Raw genomic sequence first — 17398 nt, 5'->3', positions numbered from 1 at the left:
AGGTCGATAACCCTAAATATTTACAGTAACAGTACTAAATATACTCTTCGATATCTTTACGTGACATTGTGGGTAAGTCGTCCTCCGGACCTACAAAGAGCAACGCGATACTTTGCATCCGTTTCAGATGAAGATCTGTTGCTGTGGCAGATGGTTCCTTCGTGCTTTGATGGAATCTGTGCGTGGGCGGAGCTGGAAGTGGAACAACATCAAAATGGAAGCATGCGGCATGTGCTCATCTACTCCCCGACACTGTTATACGACTTGAAGAAACACGTGACCATCCGATTGCAAGGATTCCTAGGCAAGACAAATATCACAACGTTCGGGAATTGGAATGGGTGAGTATTATCATATAATGGGGAAATAATGCTCACACAGGTGCAGGAAAGAGGGCGGTGCAGTACACGCTGTGCAGTACCTTACACTCACTTCCCAAGGTTGCAACGATGCCTTCACTGCTCAAGTCAAAGCTCTGGAAGGCATTCGCAAGTTCGTTGCTCGGTCGTTGAATCGAGAAATGGACTCGCTCGATGTCGAGCCAGATTCTATATGCCTGCAACGGAGAGTGTTCACAAAGGTTAGATTGTATCCGTTGTAAGCAGCATGTAGTGCTGACTTTCATGTAGGTTGACAACGAAGGCGAATTCCATGCAGCTTCAGATTATCGCAATCAGGATAGCCGAGTGGGAGCTGCTCAGAAGATGCAGAGATGCTGGGTGGTTTCTCATACCATTAAGACCGGTCTTCGGCTGGAGAACGGTTCTGTCACACGTACAAGCCACATCGTATTTCGTCCTGGAGATTTTGTGGATGTCTCGATGTTTGCTGATGTTATTGAGCTGCGCCGTCGAAAGGAACGTCGTCTGGAGGTTCAATTTGCCATGGAGCATGTCGTGCGATTGATGTCTGTTGTGGATGTGAAGGTACAGTTTTTTCCTTCAAATTTAGCAAAGCTAACAGGAATACAAAGAAGGTCCATGACTTGCCCGGATCCACTCGACCGACACCTGTAGTTGACGCAATAGAGTCGGGTTTCAATTTCATCGAAGACGAGAATGTGGAGATGAATGAGAATGGGGAGAATGAGTTGGTTGAGTAGAAGTTGCGACCTGAGTGCATTGATCCCTTTCTTTTTTCGTCGTGTGATGTTGTTACTATTGTTGATTGTACATATATTTGCTATGATGGTGTAAACGTGCTGATGGCACATTTAATGGTCAGCACTGCATTGATATAATGATGTCTGCGAGCAATGCGACTAGCGTACGACATGACTGGTATCCGGGACTTGCGAGCGAACGTGAAGCTCGATTGAGTCGGCCTATCGTGTTGGGCGTTATCACGAGAGGATGCTGTTTATTCTGTTATCCGAAGCTGCAGACAAAGATAACACGCGTGAAAACACCCTCGAGACTGCAACAGGATCAATAGTTTGAGATATATTGAAATCTTGAAGAAAAGATAGCGCGCGCAGGTTTTCACAAGCTCGCAGCCCATCAGGGGTCTTCGTGGGCATGATTATGATGCAGAGGGCGATTATGATTACAATGTGAGCTACAAGTCGAGCATAATTGATACATCGAATCAGCACGACATTTAAATGAAATCGATACACATACTGGCTGGTCGTGTACATCTGCAGGTTTAACGTACTACAAATGAGTACCTTAATATTCTTCCCGGATGAACTAACACACTGAAAAAGACGCCCGCAGTAATGGAATCGGCTTTTTGACAGTGCAAAGTGTTGCTGGAACTATGCGAAACTTGTGCAAAGACGTTATTAGAGTTAACGAACGCTGTACCTGTCCCAGCTAGCTTTACCATACTCGTTCTCGTCTGACACCCCGAGTTCATTCTGCAAAAATATGTGCATCGTAGCGAAGGAGTGATAGGATTTGTTAGTGTGATAGCAGAATGGCGTGACGTGGCATTAAGGGAACATGCAGGCTTAAGGAATAGTGCAAGGAACAGTGTTTAAATGGAGTGGACCAATGAAAAGAAAATACGAAGGGAAAGGCGTCGGCTATGCCTGATTACATAGGCGCTGTGACAATACCAGTGAAAAACGTCAAATCGTTTAATGCGTAAAGGACACTTGTTGGAATAAGGATGATAATGAACAAGGATGATATAAGCACGTCAAAGCCTTAATCATGCAGACAAAGTAATAGGATAATACTGTGGCTAATGATTATAATGTAGGGGGCAAGACGGGCGTGGTATGTAATATTTACAAAGTGGCAGGATAGATGGCAACAGTATACAGCGGTAATTCTGCGAAGATGATGGCTTCACAATGTCCACTGCAAGGAAGCCCACCTTTGTGCCATGTAACGGTAAGGTCCAGTGGCAACCCATGAGAAAGGCCTTGGGTGCATTCAAAAACTTGTCTGTCGCAGCCTGCATGTTCTATATAGGTCGAGAAGGAACCGACAAGGCAGACACTATCACCAAAATAGCACACCATGTTCGAACAACCGGGTGCACTATAGCATTCAGCATAAATATCGGTCTCTCCTGCCCATGCAAGTGCAGCGACTCGAAAATCGTAGCCGTGCGCAATGTACTTGAACATTGCGGAAAGGACAGAGGAAGATGGGTACTGGCAATCGACAAGCCGACGTGGGTTAAGAAGACCCCGATGTTGCAGCATCGAATCGGGATATGCACAGCAAAACGAGTCAGCTGACAGATAATTCATGACGTGGGTTGACCAAAATAATGGAAGGGGGCATAGAGGAGATTCTGTGAAACTCCGGATGACATCAATGTGATACCTGCCACGTCGGAGCCTTGCTACTTGGGAGATGATGCTGGCGGAATAACTGTAGGGTGGTTCCACATTTGTATCCAATGTATAGCCCTCAACTTGGACGAGATATTGAACTATGCGGAAGAAATGACCATACAGGACGTAGAAGTCGGCATTGTTGGGGGACCAGCTGCAAGTAACATCGAAGAACACCAAGAAAAGCGAGCCAGATATAACCGTGTTTGTTATTCACATCAGAGCCCAGAATTGCGAAGGGTCACAGATAAATGCGTGTAGCAGCATGACAACTGGTGATTGATGTGCGTGGTGACGTAGTAATCAGTGACATGGCAAACAGCTCACCATGCAAGAAGGGAGGGCATGTCAAGTGAAGCTGTGATGTCAAGGATACAGTCATCGTTAAGCCTGCAGACAAATTAAGTCATTGCAAATAGGTGATTCTCTATGACTGACTTACATTTTGAAACAAGAATTCAACAACGACACCACCATTGTGAGATAGTGCATAATTCAAACACAGGACGGGTTTTAACAGCATTTGTGGGTAATCGGGTTTGAACCCGGAAAGTTCTCTATCAGCTCAACAATAGCGGATCGCAGCTCGGAAGCAGCTCACAATGGCAGAATACGATGAACCGACAGACACAGTTACATCCGCCGGCCCTGCAATGCATGTGTGTATCATAAAGCCGAGCGGAAGCAAATGTGGAAGGCGGGTAGCAGGACAGGGACGGGTATGTGACACGTCAGATCTTCGAGGCATACTGTGTACAGGAACGGAATAAAAAATCTCTGTATAATTTAAACGGGATTGCAGATTCGGAGGTCAAGTACGAAGGGCACGGAAGTTGGATGACGGAAGCAGAACGCGTAATTCCATATATTATCGGGGTGCATGCCCAAGGTTTGAAGTCTGCTATAATATATAAAAGGCTAAGCAGATTAGAGGAGAGCAGGTCATATTTCGGAAACAATCATCGACATGGTGTTTAAGGCAAGTGGCTAAATTTGTGCTATGTAGTTGAAACTTATTAAACCACAGGTCAGAACCATTCGCGGGAGGCTCTTCCGCGTTGCAGAATCGGCACAATTTTTTTCAATCCCTGTCCACCAGTACGATCTAAACGGTGGGCTGGACATTGCAATGACAACCTCTATATTCCCGAACAAGAGCAGTGTTCGAACAGCTGAAATTAGAGTCAGCGACCCGCATGCAACTTATCGAAGTACAACATTTGTTGTCTATTACTACGAGGATGATGCTCTTGAAGTCTACAACGAAGGCACATTCGATATCGGTGCTCCTGGGTGGAAGGGAGAAATTTTTGTTATTAGGACTGATGTGCTGTCCAAGCGGTATGTCAATATGCGGAAGCATGACGAAGACCTAATGGCGAAAGTAGTCAGAAAGTAAGTGTAATGGTAGCTCGATCCTGAGGGTAACTCACAAATCCATTCAGATTCATCCATCGCCAGCTAATGTAATTATTTATAACCTGTAAAGCACGTCATTCACGCACGTAGAGCATATATATAGTGAGAAGCAGCCCGGCCCATTGCATAGTTAATATCTACGTTGTCAGTAGCCAAACCTTCGCGCAAGCAAACATGTCGAGTATCAATTCCGTCATGATACCAGACAACATTATCTGGACTGATATATCTGCACGTGAAGTGCTGCTCACTAAGGTAGATGATGCCTATGAGTTGCCAAGTACGATTCGTCCCATTAACTTGCATAATCAATGTAGGATCCACCTGTAATGATATCGGCGCTCGTGCACCTTGTTGCGACTCAATAACAATTAAGAGTGGAGCACAGTGTAAGCGAATTGACTGCATAATGCAGTCACCACATTCAGTGCATCTATTAGTCACAGGTCGAGACAACACACCGTGGAACCATTCAGCCAGCGATTGAACAGGGTGTAAGCCACGTAATTGTTCGTGCAGTGTGATGTATATGAACATGTCATGTATAGGCCTAGCAATAAATGTATTAGAACAAGATTCACAATGGTGTTGAACTGCACCTATCGGTCTGTTGTACTGGCAAAGCGATTGAAATATGTCGGACACTGCTGTCATAGTTTGGCCATAATGAGGGAACATGGAGCTCGATTGTGCAAATAACACATCCTGCACACGATCGCGCACTGTCTCCAGTGTACAATAATGTGTTTGTACTTCTCCAAAGCCTTGATGCATCATGGTAAATGTGGGTGAATTGGGGGATTGCGCAAAACTGGACACAGAGGAACAATCGACGAAGAGGTTCCACATGATAGTTAGTATGGGATCATATGCACAACTCCAATTGGCAGCATCCCAATTCAAACACGACCTGGAAACTGTATGTGACGTATCTTGCATGGCAGAGTGAAGCGACGTAATAGGGATGAAATCGGAGGTCATTACCTTACATTTTTGCGATGTCCTAATAGTGTTAATAGCTGGCGAAACAACAGCATCAGTTTTGCCAGGTTTATCAACTAATTTCCATGCATCAGGTGGTTTGGGTGGTTCGAGCATAGGTAGGGGAGTGGCAGACCAGTCTAATGCAGCATGAATGGCTGGCGGAACATACCTATTTCCTTTCCACTGTTGGAAAGAACAGATCACGGAATTACGAGTCGCATTTACAACAGGAAAAGGAAGCTCACCCTTGAACCGGGCTGCAGTAATAAAGTCTAATATCTCTAGTTCTCGAAATGCTCTCCGGAGAGCATCTGAAGCACCGTCGTGCAATTTAGTCTTCTCATAACCTTGCAAAATCAAGATACCTTCCAGGCTGGAACTTCGGGAGAGGCATGTATATAATGACTGGTGATTCCGGTTGTACTTCAAGTGACATGGGTTGTTTGCTCTCGTGCGACCTTGACAACCGAAATCTGTCATAGCAAAATTCGGCAAAACCATTACCTGCTCACGGTCAATACTCATAATAGAATCATTAGATAACATACATTTGATCTTTCACCATGTACAGACAAGAGGGATTACATTTTTAGGCAGATCTGCTATCTGAATGTTGTGTGGCGGACTTGATAGTTTGACAAACAACGTATCGAGTACCTCATGTCCGTCGTCCATGCAATGCGCGCACCAGCTATAAACGACAGCCTCCGCACCATTAGTCGCACATAACTCCATAGCCTCATTGTACTTTAGCAACACCGGCATCCCAATGCAGATAGATAAAATACCGGGTATATTTCCGTGGATGCTGGTGGAAGCCTCCATAACAAACTCTGTATTCCAGGAAGAACGTCACATGTATGACAAATGGGGTTGAAAGATCTTACTGCTTGTTTCTGAGCTTGTCGCAGTAAAGAAGGTTCTGTGTATGATGTATTCCATCTATCAGTTGAATGAAAATGATGTAATGGCTGATTGTGTTCACGGGCGAAGCGGACAGCACCTGCGTCATTAAAGGTGTCCTGGTGGGAGTTCCAAGTGGTAATGATAGAGATATCTCGAAACTGGTCATCGCGAAGGGACGGTGCACAAGTGGAAGAGCCGACGATGCGAGAATCCAGCAATGTAAAATCGGCAGATGTGCAAGCCTTGTACCGCATGTTTTCCAATGCGACACGAAATTTATGGTCTTCGTCTGAAACACCTGTTTGATGCATGTTTCACTGAAGGATGACAACTGTGGTAAAATGATGCCAAAGAGCTTTACCTATTGCATTCTGTTGAGTATGCACGGTCTGAGTTTGTTCCCAGCAGCCAACAGAATCGCTGTATAGAGCGGCTTGGCCCAATCCTGGAGGAGGCAGTTGGGCAAAGTCCCCGGCCAGAATGACACTTCTATCGCCAAAAGCAACATCCAGTTTGCCAAAAGCCTTGGTTAAATGTGCACTAATACGATATAAGTCAGCGCAAGACAACATAGAGACTTTGTCAAGAAATATCAGGTCGATGTGCTGTAAGTTGGAGCATAATTTCGACAGACTGTCAATGCTCACGTTCTCTTTGGTGCGCTGTAGCGCTGAATGATAAGTTGCACCATCAACAAGAGAGGCTGCAGAGCCAGTAGGCACAAGGACGAGGAACCTGTATGCTTCTTCACGACTTGTAAGAAAGTACATCAGAGAGTTTAGTACACGGGATTTGCCGGTTCCACCCATTCCTCCAAGATACAGCAATAATGGCGATGTTTCCCGATGGTGCAGTGACCTTGCGGCGATAACAAAGGCTTGTATTTGTTCATCGTTCAAAGTAAATGCATCTAAAGTGCCATGCAACAGTGCAATAGATGAGTCTTGTAAACTGTGCCCAGGATGTTGAATAGTATTTTGAGTTGACCCGTCAGTACAAGACATGATTTTCACTAAGGATTCATTTGAAACAAAAGATGTGAGCCCAGCAGTCGCGACAGTTGTGGGTTTGGGTGAGGTTTGCGATGTGTGAAGGTGGGCCTGCACAACTAATGCTTTCACTTGAGCTATGGCTTGTCGCCATTTTGCGGGACGTCTATGTGGCACCATTGGGGTCTCAATTGGGGCAAGGTTACTGTCAACTGAGTGGGAAGTAGCATCTCTACTGAATGCTTGCATGATTAAGGTACGCATGGCATCCATCTGCATTCTTTTCTGAGCGCTTTTAGCACTGACCATGTCTGAAGAGTCGTTGAAAAGATCCAACATTGCTTGATCTGCAAAAGATTGAACTTTGTCAACTCCGACTTCTCCGTCTAAGTCAGCAGAACAACCGTCGCCGACAGCTAACAAATCACCGGAATGTCCAGCTTGCACACGACGCAATGCAGAGTAATCATCTCGGGCGTCCAAGCATTCATATAGGACATTCATATGGCCCATAACTTTCGAATGTTTCGAACACCATTGAACATTATCGAATGCCTCGCTCCAGGAAAGAAACGATTGTAGCAGATCAGAGCCTTTGCGCCAAGGCTTAAAGAAGGTGAGCATTGTTTTCACATAGACCACCCGATCACCCTGATCCTTTCTGGGCAAAGCGGTACCCACAAAATTCAGTACAAGTCGGTCATCTGCCCACAACAAAAACACCACATGGGTATCTCTCTGAGGATGACCAGCGATGAACGAATAATTCGAGTGCTCGACCGGTGCAGCCCTGCAGAGAGAATCGTCACCATCAATATCGACAGTAATGTCAATGCATTCAGATGGTTCGCCATCTATAACATCAGTCCGAGTTGGTGTCGGGAGCGACCCGTGCTTTTTCTTAACTATAGTTCTGCGCAGGTAGTCATAAAGTGACCATTGTTCAAAATATGTAGGTCTGTACACATAGTCATTCACCCGCGAGAGTGGAACAATCTTGTCACCACTAAATTCAACAACCACCCTATCCTCAACACACGGCAAGCCTGCTACGACATCATGAGCTGCTCTGTCCAAACTCCTATCCACATATTGCACATACGAATACCAATGAAATACTTTAAACATCTTGTCAGTGTACTGCTCGGGACTGCCCAGTAGGGACGCGCACAAATAAGGTCCGCCCGTCTCTTGCAACACACATAGTGCATTCACGATTTTCGTAATTAATGACCATGCTGCATCTGTCGGTTGCCGAGTATCGTCATCCAAAAGGCCTTGATTGCGATCAAGAACTGATTTCACAGTCTCAAATATAGTGTGTGTTGTCAAAGAATATTTCATGACATAATCGGTCACGTATGCAATGACAGTGCGAACCTGGGTGCCAGACAATAAGCAGGTTACGTCTGTATTACAATGCATCACGTACGAGAGCACTTGATTATACGTATTAATCCAAGGTTCCGTCTTTTTGAATTGCAGTGCACCCATCTCCGGATCGACCACTGTTTCAGAGAACGTGTCCCGAGGGAATCGTGCATGACAGTAACTGTCGCGACCATGGCGGCAACCCTTGTTATGACTGGGGTTGTGGCGGTTGGATGAGTACACGATGTTGTCTGTCTCTGTACAAAAAAAGGAGTACCATTCCGATGCAGCTGACTCATTCGAAAACACGGGAGGAAGGATCGGCAAGCATGTCGTTGGATCACAGGCAGGGAGAGTGTATTCAGGAGGTATGACATGTGGCTCATTATCTTCACGTGAAGTGTCGGAATGCACAACTTCACCACAGTCGATTCGATCCGCTATATCATCCATTGAACCGATAGAGAAATCACCTGTATGACAAGACTCCAACCATTGGATAAGCTGCATGCAAAAAACATCATCAGCTAAGAGCCGATCTCTAATTTCTTGCAGACTTAAACAAGATGCGATCCACAACAACAGATGAAGGTGCAAAGTAAGATGTCCTTGTGACTCAATGGTCTCATAATAAGCCGTGGTCCGACCAAACAGTCCGTCTGCCCCAGAACTTGCACGCAAAATATTCTTAATGAATGAGCGCACCATCAGATCAAAGAATCACGCACACACCACTGGATTTTTAGCAATAGCGCGCAGACGTGCTTGAGCATTCAGCATGTCAGGAGAATTGTTAAATAAATTGATCGCTTCACTGCAGTAATACAAACAAATCGGATGTTTGAAATCCACAGGTGCGAATGTTATAAAAAACATTGGAATGCCCTCCGCCAAAATTAAAGTACCAGCGCTTCATTTTCGCCTTCTCTGCGTCACTCTCAGGATGCAGGTACACACCGGCATGACCGCGATCGATTAACTGCTGAAGAACTTCCCGATCGATATTAAGGATTTTCTCCACCACTGCAGGAAAATGACGTCTTTCTGTGAGTAAATAGCCTCCGCGCATGCTGCCTCTGATCTGCTCCTGGTTAAAAATAATAAACGGGAAAAACTCATCAGTCTGAAACCGTCGATCCGCGTACATCAGCAAATGTCGTATGTGTCGCGCGCGTTCCAGTCGAGTCTGGATCAAAAAGTTCTCAAATCCACAGAGTCCGTACGGAAATAATCATGGGAACATACCGGGATACAACTGAGGATTATGGTACATAGAAGCGGGATCGCGTTCATGTCCATATGCAAGGACTTTACCTCCACCCTCGAAATAGCTCAATGCAGTGGCAATTTTCTCCTCATAGGACATACTGACCAAGTCTGTACCAGTCATGGCATGCATGGGAAATGGGCATTCACCATCTTCGACGCCTCGTTCCAACTCGTTGTCATTTGAAGCGACAGACTCAGCAGGGGTAGAACCCGAACTGGGACGGTGCACAATGTAGACCAGTGGCTCCTCTTCGGAGTAAGAAGCAAGATTAGAGTGTGATATTTGAATATCTTCGTAATTGCAATGATTCAACCGCAACCAACGCAGTGCATTCAAAATGACAGTGTGACGCACAAGCAAAGGCGTACATTTGTAGTCCGCGGGAGAGGGTTTGCATGGACCAGTGAATAAAACTGCAAGGCACTTATCCGGATCCTCGCGAGGAGGAGGCAAAACATTATGTAGCCTTTCCACCGGTTGTGGAAACACGACAGCATTAGCCGAGAGTTTGCACTGACCCATGTTTACCTGGATGACAAAGTAGTTATGCCGGTACCGGGCGACGACGAGTTTTTCGACGAAATTCAACCGCTGAAGCTCATCAGGCACATCACCCAGTCATAAGCTGTTGGCGAGAGACTGCCGAGGCAGATCACCACGGGCAATGGTCTTCATGCATGGTGCACAAGTGCAAAGCGCAGGAGAATCTATTCCCATGAGTATTGGGCCTTCCAACTCGATAACCGGATCTTCGGAATTATGACATTCATGTCGTGTGACCCCTTCGCCGAAGCACGACAACACGGATAGATTCAAACTGTGTGATGGCACGGTGGACAAATCACTGATTAGCACTAATTCACCACAGATCACAGCCGGCCCCATAAATTCGCACCAAGCGCGAACGAAATCTGCGAGGTCGGAGCGAGAAAGTGGTTGTGGAGGGAAAGGGCTCGATTCTGCAGAATTATCCGACAATGCAGCAGGTGTCGTGAAAGATGCAGGTGACGACTCCACAACATCAGAAGGCGAGGAAGCCAATACAAACACAGATACCAGTTGTGAACAGATTTCATCACAGCAATGACCACGGACAACGACGATCAGTCCATCTAAGCTACGTGTGCTGCGTCCAAGGCGAATTCGATGCTGACGAGCAACAGCAAACATAGAGCGATAAGGCAGCGTACTCACAAGAAAACTGAATGTCATGCGTACAGCTACAGCGTATGCATTTGTGGTGCACACTGATGAAACCAAACTGGAAGGTGTCTGACACAGAAAGGGCAAAGGGGTCATCACTGACAAGTACTGCACACAGCCGCCTTCTGCAGTGAATGCGCGTAGTTGGGATGAATCAACTGCACATGTACGCTGCTGAGCCCTGCCGACACAACGCAACGAGCTTGTATAACGACGACGACAATAATACCCTATGCAACGACACACGGTTAAAAAAGTCACACCGACGATGGTGACAAGCATAAGATAATAAAAATCGCAAAAAACAGCTGTCAAAATTGAGTAATATGCCAAACAAAATGAATGAAAAAATAACTCACCGAAAGACAACGACAACACCAAAATGAGGACGACAGAAGCACGCAAAAACGACATCGGTGAAGATTTCACGGAGTGATGAGCGGAGAGTGCAGAGAGGAATGGGCGTCGAGTGGCATATAGACATAAATCGAATTGAACCAGCGGCGGGCAAGACAAAAACAAAAAAAATCCGCGGCGGGTGGGACCAAAACAAGAAAATCCGCAGCGGGTAAGACAAATAAACAAAAATTTCCAAATAGGGCGCGGGTACAGCTCTCCAGTTTACGTAAGCACCAGGCCACCGAGCACGGAAATCAAACCCGATTCGGAATGTTTTGTTACATCATAAGAAACTCAGTGGAATTGAGAGCAGGCTCGTAGCCTTTAGGATTTGTCGTCAATTGTTCTCTCTCATTTGAACAAGTATTCAATAATAAACACCAATAGTTGAAAGCAGTGGTGTGCCATTCAGATGCTCTCGAACTGGCGGCTCGAAGGTGTGGCTGTTGCCAACATTGCACTACGTTAGAACTATCTGTAAATATCGCAACATTTGTACCCGGGCAAATGTTCAGCATAGTGCAGCGATAACGTTGAAAAATGTACCATTTTCCTCGCATTATTCCGGCGGAAAATTTTGCGGTGTTGTGCTGTGCTTGCTGTAGTATTTGAAGAAAGATGGTGGAGCCGACGGTTTCAGGGATTTGGCAGGGAACAAACAAGTACAAAGTGCCCGTTTCCTCAACAGTGGCCTCTGGATAGCGACCGACTCTACCAAAGATATGCTTGGGGTGCCTGTTGAAGTTGCCTCCTCTGAGATTGCTGCTGCTACGCTGCACGTTGCGTTACCATGGTACTTGCACTTATACGCGGTGCCTTTTCTCTCACTGTACCCTCTCCTCGCCTATGCATACTACGCCAGATATGATGACTGGCTACGAAGCGAAGAATGGACCTTCTTGGCATGCGTCACTCTTGGTGTCTCTCATGCTCTGAGTTTTTTGATCACAAGATGGAATACTGGTGCAAAAGCTTGGATTACTGCTCGTGTGGTGAGGTTGGGTTGTGTCGTGTATTGTCATTATGTTAATTCTGGTGGCAGGCGCGTTCTCTAGAGGAAGCTGATTGTATACGCCTCATTCCTGCTCCCCACCGTGGTCACGGCGAAATCGTGCCTCTTTTGAAGAGGAATTCATCTGATCACAGCACTTACTCCTTCAGCTATCAGCGTGACACGTATATTCTCAGCTCTACGTCACCAGTGACCTTTACACCTCTACCCTACCCGTCGTCTAGTCACCATCCTTTGGCAAGTTATCGTTCACTCAAAAGTATTGCTTCTGGGGAAGTTCCCCGTCTAGTTTCTCTGTATGGCAAGAACGAATTCAACATCCCCATCCCGTCCTTCACCGCCTTGTTCAGCGAACACGCAACAGCTCCATTTTTCGTATTCCAGGTGTTTTGCGTTTCGCTTTGGTGTCTCGACGAATATTGGTACTACAGTCTCTTCACTCTGTTCATGCTGGTTGTGTTTGAATGCACAGTAGTGTGGCAAGTGCGTAGCAGGCATCTCATTCCCCTTGTTATCGTCTTTGACGCCAGCCATCCCAGCGCGTAAGGACTTTGACCGAGTTTAGAACGATGTCCGTGGCACCTTTCGCGATCCAGTGTATGCGAGACGAGAAGTGGATGACCATTCAGTCCGACGAACTACTCCCGGGCGATATAGTGTCAATAGGTGGGTTCTAGATATCGTGTCCTCGTATCTTCTGACCTTGCTTGATTCGCACAGTTAGGCGCGATTCTACAATCATTCCTGCGGACATTCTACTAGTCCGGGGTACATGCATCGTCAATGAGGCTATGCTGTCGGGAGAATCCACACCCCTACTAAAGGAATCAATTCAACTGCTAGATGCTACCGAGAAGCTGGACGTTGATGGTTTGCATAAGAACGCTGTACTTTTTAGTGGGACAAAGCTCTTGCAAGCAGTTGACGGAGGTATGTCGTCGATGATTCTTCGTACACAAGTCTAAGTTCGTCTACTCAGGGCAGACACCGGACGGGGGTAGTTTAGGTGTTGTCCTGCGTACAGGTTTTGGCACAGCGCAAGGTCAGTTGGTTCGCACTATGATCTTCTCGACAGAACGTGTGTCAGCGAACAATTTCGAGTCGTTCCTCTTCATCGGGTTTCTCTTGATTTTTGCAATTGCCGCAAGTTGGTATGTATGGGTAAAAGGTGACGGTTGAAGCACTTCTTTCTGTTATTGAGTGTCTGATATGTCTGCAATGGGTTTCAGGCATTGAACGTGACCTGAAGAAATCCAAGCTGCTACTCGATTGCATCCTCATCGTTACTAGCGTGGTCCCTCCGGAGCTGCCCATGGAGCTATCATTAGCCGTGAACGCTTCTCTTGTTGCGCTATCTAAGTACGGTGCGCATTCTACATGTTATGACACATATGGGTCTAGCCTAACTTCGCGGGTGCAGCCATTTTCTGCACAGAACCCTTCCGCATACCGTACGCCGGTCGTGTCGACGTGTGCTGTTTTGACAAGACTGGGACCATCACAGCGGAGAATCTTGTGGTAAGAGGTGTAGTGGGTACAGAGTAGGTCGATATGTCGTATTCACTAATTCACTTCTAATTGCCGTCCCCAGTCCTATTGATCCTCTGAAACTAGTCGAAGTCAAAGACACTGGCAGGGAGACGACGTTCACTCTTGCTGCAGCGCATGCCCTAGTCAGACTTGATGATGGCACAATCGTTGGTGACCCAATGGAGAGAACTACCTTAGAAGCATTGGATTGGGCACTGGGTAAAGGTGCACACCTCCTAATCACGTTCAGGAAACGTGTTGACGTCTAGATTCGTAGGTGACATTGTATCACCTAGGAATATCGAGTCTGCTCATCGCGTCTCACTCACTATATGCCGCCGCTTCCAATTTTCCTCGGCGTTGAAGCGAATGTCGACGGTGTGTAGCCACTCTTCAGGCAAGATAATGGTTGCTGTGAAGGGTGCTCCTGAAACGATCAAGATGATGTTGCTGCACGTGCCGGACTTCTATGACGAGACGTATAAGTGGTATACAAGGCATGGAAGTAGGGTGTTGGCGCTTGCATATAAGGAATTAGACCACATGTCTCAAGACAAGGTTTATTGTTTTATTTGCCCCCGATGTGAGCGTCCCTCTGATTCCTGGTAATCAATAGGTCAACAAGATGCCGCGGGGTCGAGTTGAAAGTGACCTCATCTTCGCCGGATTTCTCATTTTCCATTGCCCTCTGAAGGCCGATGCAGTAGAAACCCTCAAAATGCTTGCAGATTCTTCCCATCGCGTGAGCCCGTTTACTCCGCGGTTACAACTATTACTGATGTCCATTTAAAGTGCGTTATGATAACCGGTGACAATCCCCTAACTGCCATTCATGTGGCTCAAGAAGTCGAGATAGTTGATCGACAGATTCTCATCCTCGATCTAAAAGAAAAACCTCGCCATCAAGGAGGTAAGTTCGACCCATTTGGTTTCGCGAATATTTTCGCACCTTAACGATAACACTCAGATCTTGTGTGGCACAACATGGATGAGACTCTGGTCATCGAAGTCGACCCGCTGGCTCCCTTGGACCAAACGCTCTTCGACCAATATGACATTTGTATCACCGGGGCTGCGGTGAGACAGTATGCCTCGCATCCCAGTTGGAACGACTTGGTACAAAATACTTGGGTTTACGCTAGAGTGTCGCCTTCGCAGAAGGAGTTCATACTGACTAGCCTCAAGACGCTCGGCTATGTGACTCTCATGGCTGGTGATGGTACGAATGACGTAGGTGCACTGAAGCAAGCGCACATTGGTGTCGCTTTACTTGACGGCACTCCGGAGGATCTTCAGAAGATAGCTGAACACCAGAAGATGGATCGCGTCAAGAAAGTGTATGAGAGTCAATTAAAAATATCTGCTCGGTTTGGTCAACCTCCTCCACCTGTGCCCCCGATTATTGCCCACCTGTATCCGGATGTTGTCGAAGCTCAAAAGAAAGCCGCCAGTGATTTGCATACCGCTAGGAAGCGGAATCCTATGGAAAAAGTGCGATGTTCACATTAGCTGTTGGGACTTTCCTGACATAGTTTTCCCAGTTTGACTTGGCGTCCATCACGGATAAGCTTGCGGCAATGGAAGAAGACGATGAAGTCCCAAAGATCAAGCTCGGTGATGCGTCTTGCGCTGCTCCGTTCACTTCGAAACTGTCCAACGTCTCCGCCAGTGAGTGTGAAATCTTCATAAGTTATCTCATCGCTCACGAAGTCTTCAGTCACGCATATCATCCGTCAAGGACGATGCACTCTGGTCGCCACAATTCAAATGTACAAAATTCTAGCATTGAATTGTCTCATTACTGCGTACAGTCTAAGCGTTCAGTATCTCGATGGTATCAAGTTTGGTGACTATCAGGTCACTATCACTGGCATGTTGATGTCTGTCTGTTTCCTGTGTATATCTCGTGCGAAGGTGCGCTTGTCCTGTTCGCCGGTATGTCCTCTTCGACTAAGTGTCTGGCGTAGCCTGTCGAGAAATTGTCGAAAGAACGTCCACTGGGAAATATCTTTAATGTCTATGTCTTGTTGTCTGTTCTCATACAGTTCGCCCTTCACATCGCATCCTTAATCTATATCACTGAATTGTCCCGTTTCTTCGAAGAGTAGGTCGATTTATGTGCTCTGTTGCCTACATCACGTTGATCATACTGTTACAGCAGAGGGGAGATCGATCTTGAGGCGAAATTCGAACCGAACCTTCTCAACACAGCCATATATCTGCTTAGTCTTTCCCAACAGGTCTCTACGTTCGCCATAAATTTCCAGGTTCGTTCCTAGCACTTTCTTTGGTTGGAAACATTTGTAATAGCCGCACAAACAGGGTCGCCCCTTCAGAGAAGGGATCCGCGAGAATTCTGCTTTGTATTGGGGTTTAGTTGGTGCCAGCGCCGTTGCCTTCTCGGGTGCAACCGATTTTGTGCCTGAGTTGAACCGATGGTTACAGATCGTAGAAATGGACGCTACGGTGAGCTATCCCGTGCATCTCTTTCCGCCTGATGTTAACTCAGGAAGTACAGTTCAAGTTCAAGTTGACCACGACTATGATTGTTGATTTTGCCGGTTGCTGGTTGATTGAGATCGTTTGCAAACATTTGTTCGCAGACCTTGAGCCGAAGCTTATGGTCACACGTGGAAGAGAACGAAGGGAATCTAGGAGAGTAAATCAGGAGCAGCAGAGGGAAAAGAAAGAGTAATGACGGACTGCGTACCCAACTCTATAGATTTTTAAAGCATGTTTTGACCTGGTTGACTACGTAGACACATCTCTGGCGGCCACCGGCCGGTGATATCACGCAAGCGGGTCACCTCGCGTAAGCCGCGCCTCTTCGGGAAAAGCCGCCGGCCGCGGCCAATCCGGGTGCTCCGATCGCTGGGCTCCTACATCGTGTAAGATATATCCACTTCATCCGGCTACTCCGCCACACCAAGTAGGGCTTGCAACTCTAGTGTAATTATGAAAATATCCCAGTTCGTATCAGATGCAGACCGTATCATTTACACGTGACAAGATCCGAAAATGTTACTAATACGATATACTGTGACCTGTACATTTACAACTGCATACGTGTTTACTGTCACACTTCGGAGCCTCCCCAGACCTTGGTCCAGTGCTTCAGCTGAGATGAAGTGCCCAGGGTCAGAGCCAACAGCGGCAGCATCCGATTGGTCCCAACCCACATCACATGTATTTTCCCCAATATGCGCGCCAGTACAGACATGCCAGTATCACATAAGGGAATTCCCATAAGCAGCATCACACATATGAGCCGTACAGTATTTCCTACATACTTTTACAATTATAACTGTATACAGTACATTGCGAGCCCTAGTACCAAGGGGGGTCAAGTTTTGGTCTAGCTTTGCCAAGGACCAAACTGACCAAACCACCAATCCAACCCTAACCCCAAATCACCAGACCAAATCAATTGCACCCATCATGTGCAATGCACGACCAGCCTAACAGCCTTATGGAGAACTCATTATTGGGGGCACTAGGAAGCTCATATGTGTGTCCAGAAA

General features: G+C 46.6%; 2 protein-coding genes across 2 annotated transcripts; both read left to right on the top strand.

Moving 5' to 3' along the window:
* Positions 1–150: 150 nt before the first annotated feature.
* Positions 151–1102, top strand: SCP_0604940 (hypothetical protein; the record flags this gene model as incomplete). Its single annotated transcript, XM_027759627.1, has 4 exons — positions 151–341; positions 388–580; positions 630–926; positions 974–1102. The coding sequence occupies 4 exons, from the start codon at positions 151–153 to the stop codon at positions 1100–1102; spliced, it is 810 nt and encodes a 269-aa protein (XP_027615428.1).
* A 10955-nt stretch (positions 1103–12057) lies between these two features.
* SCP_0604930 (Manganese-transporting ATPase 4) lies at positions 12058–16572 on the top strand (the record flags this gene model as incomplete). Its single annotated transcript, XM_027759626.1, has 18 exons — positions 12058–12327; positions 12378–12830; positions 12887–13013; positions 13068–13277; positions 13327–13515; positions 13577–13711; positions 13768–13888; positions 13939–14102; positions 14155–14435; positions 14494–14619; positions 14670–14787; positions 14845–15368; positions 15419–15545; positions 15595–15791; positions 15845–15981; positions 16036–16144; positions 16200–16343; positions 16396–16572. The coding sequence occupies 18 exons, from the start codon at positions 12058–12060 to the stop codon at positions 16570–16572; spliced, it is 3609 nt and encodes a 1202-aa protein (XP_027615427.1).
* Positions 16573–17398: the final 826 nt, after the last annotated feature.

Source organism: Sparassis crispa, assembly GCF_003851025.1.
Source record: "Sparassis crispa DNA, contig_000005F, whole genome shotgun sequence".
In the NCBI taxonomy this organism is placed as follows: Eukaryota; Fungi; Basidiomycota; class Agaricomycetes; order Polyporales; family Sparassidaceae; genus Sparassis; species Sparassis crispa.
The sequence above is the reverse complement of the archived record's forward strand: the minus strand, read 5'-3'. Positions and strand labels throughout refer to the sequence as shown.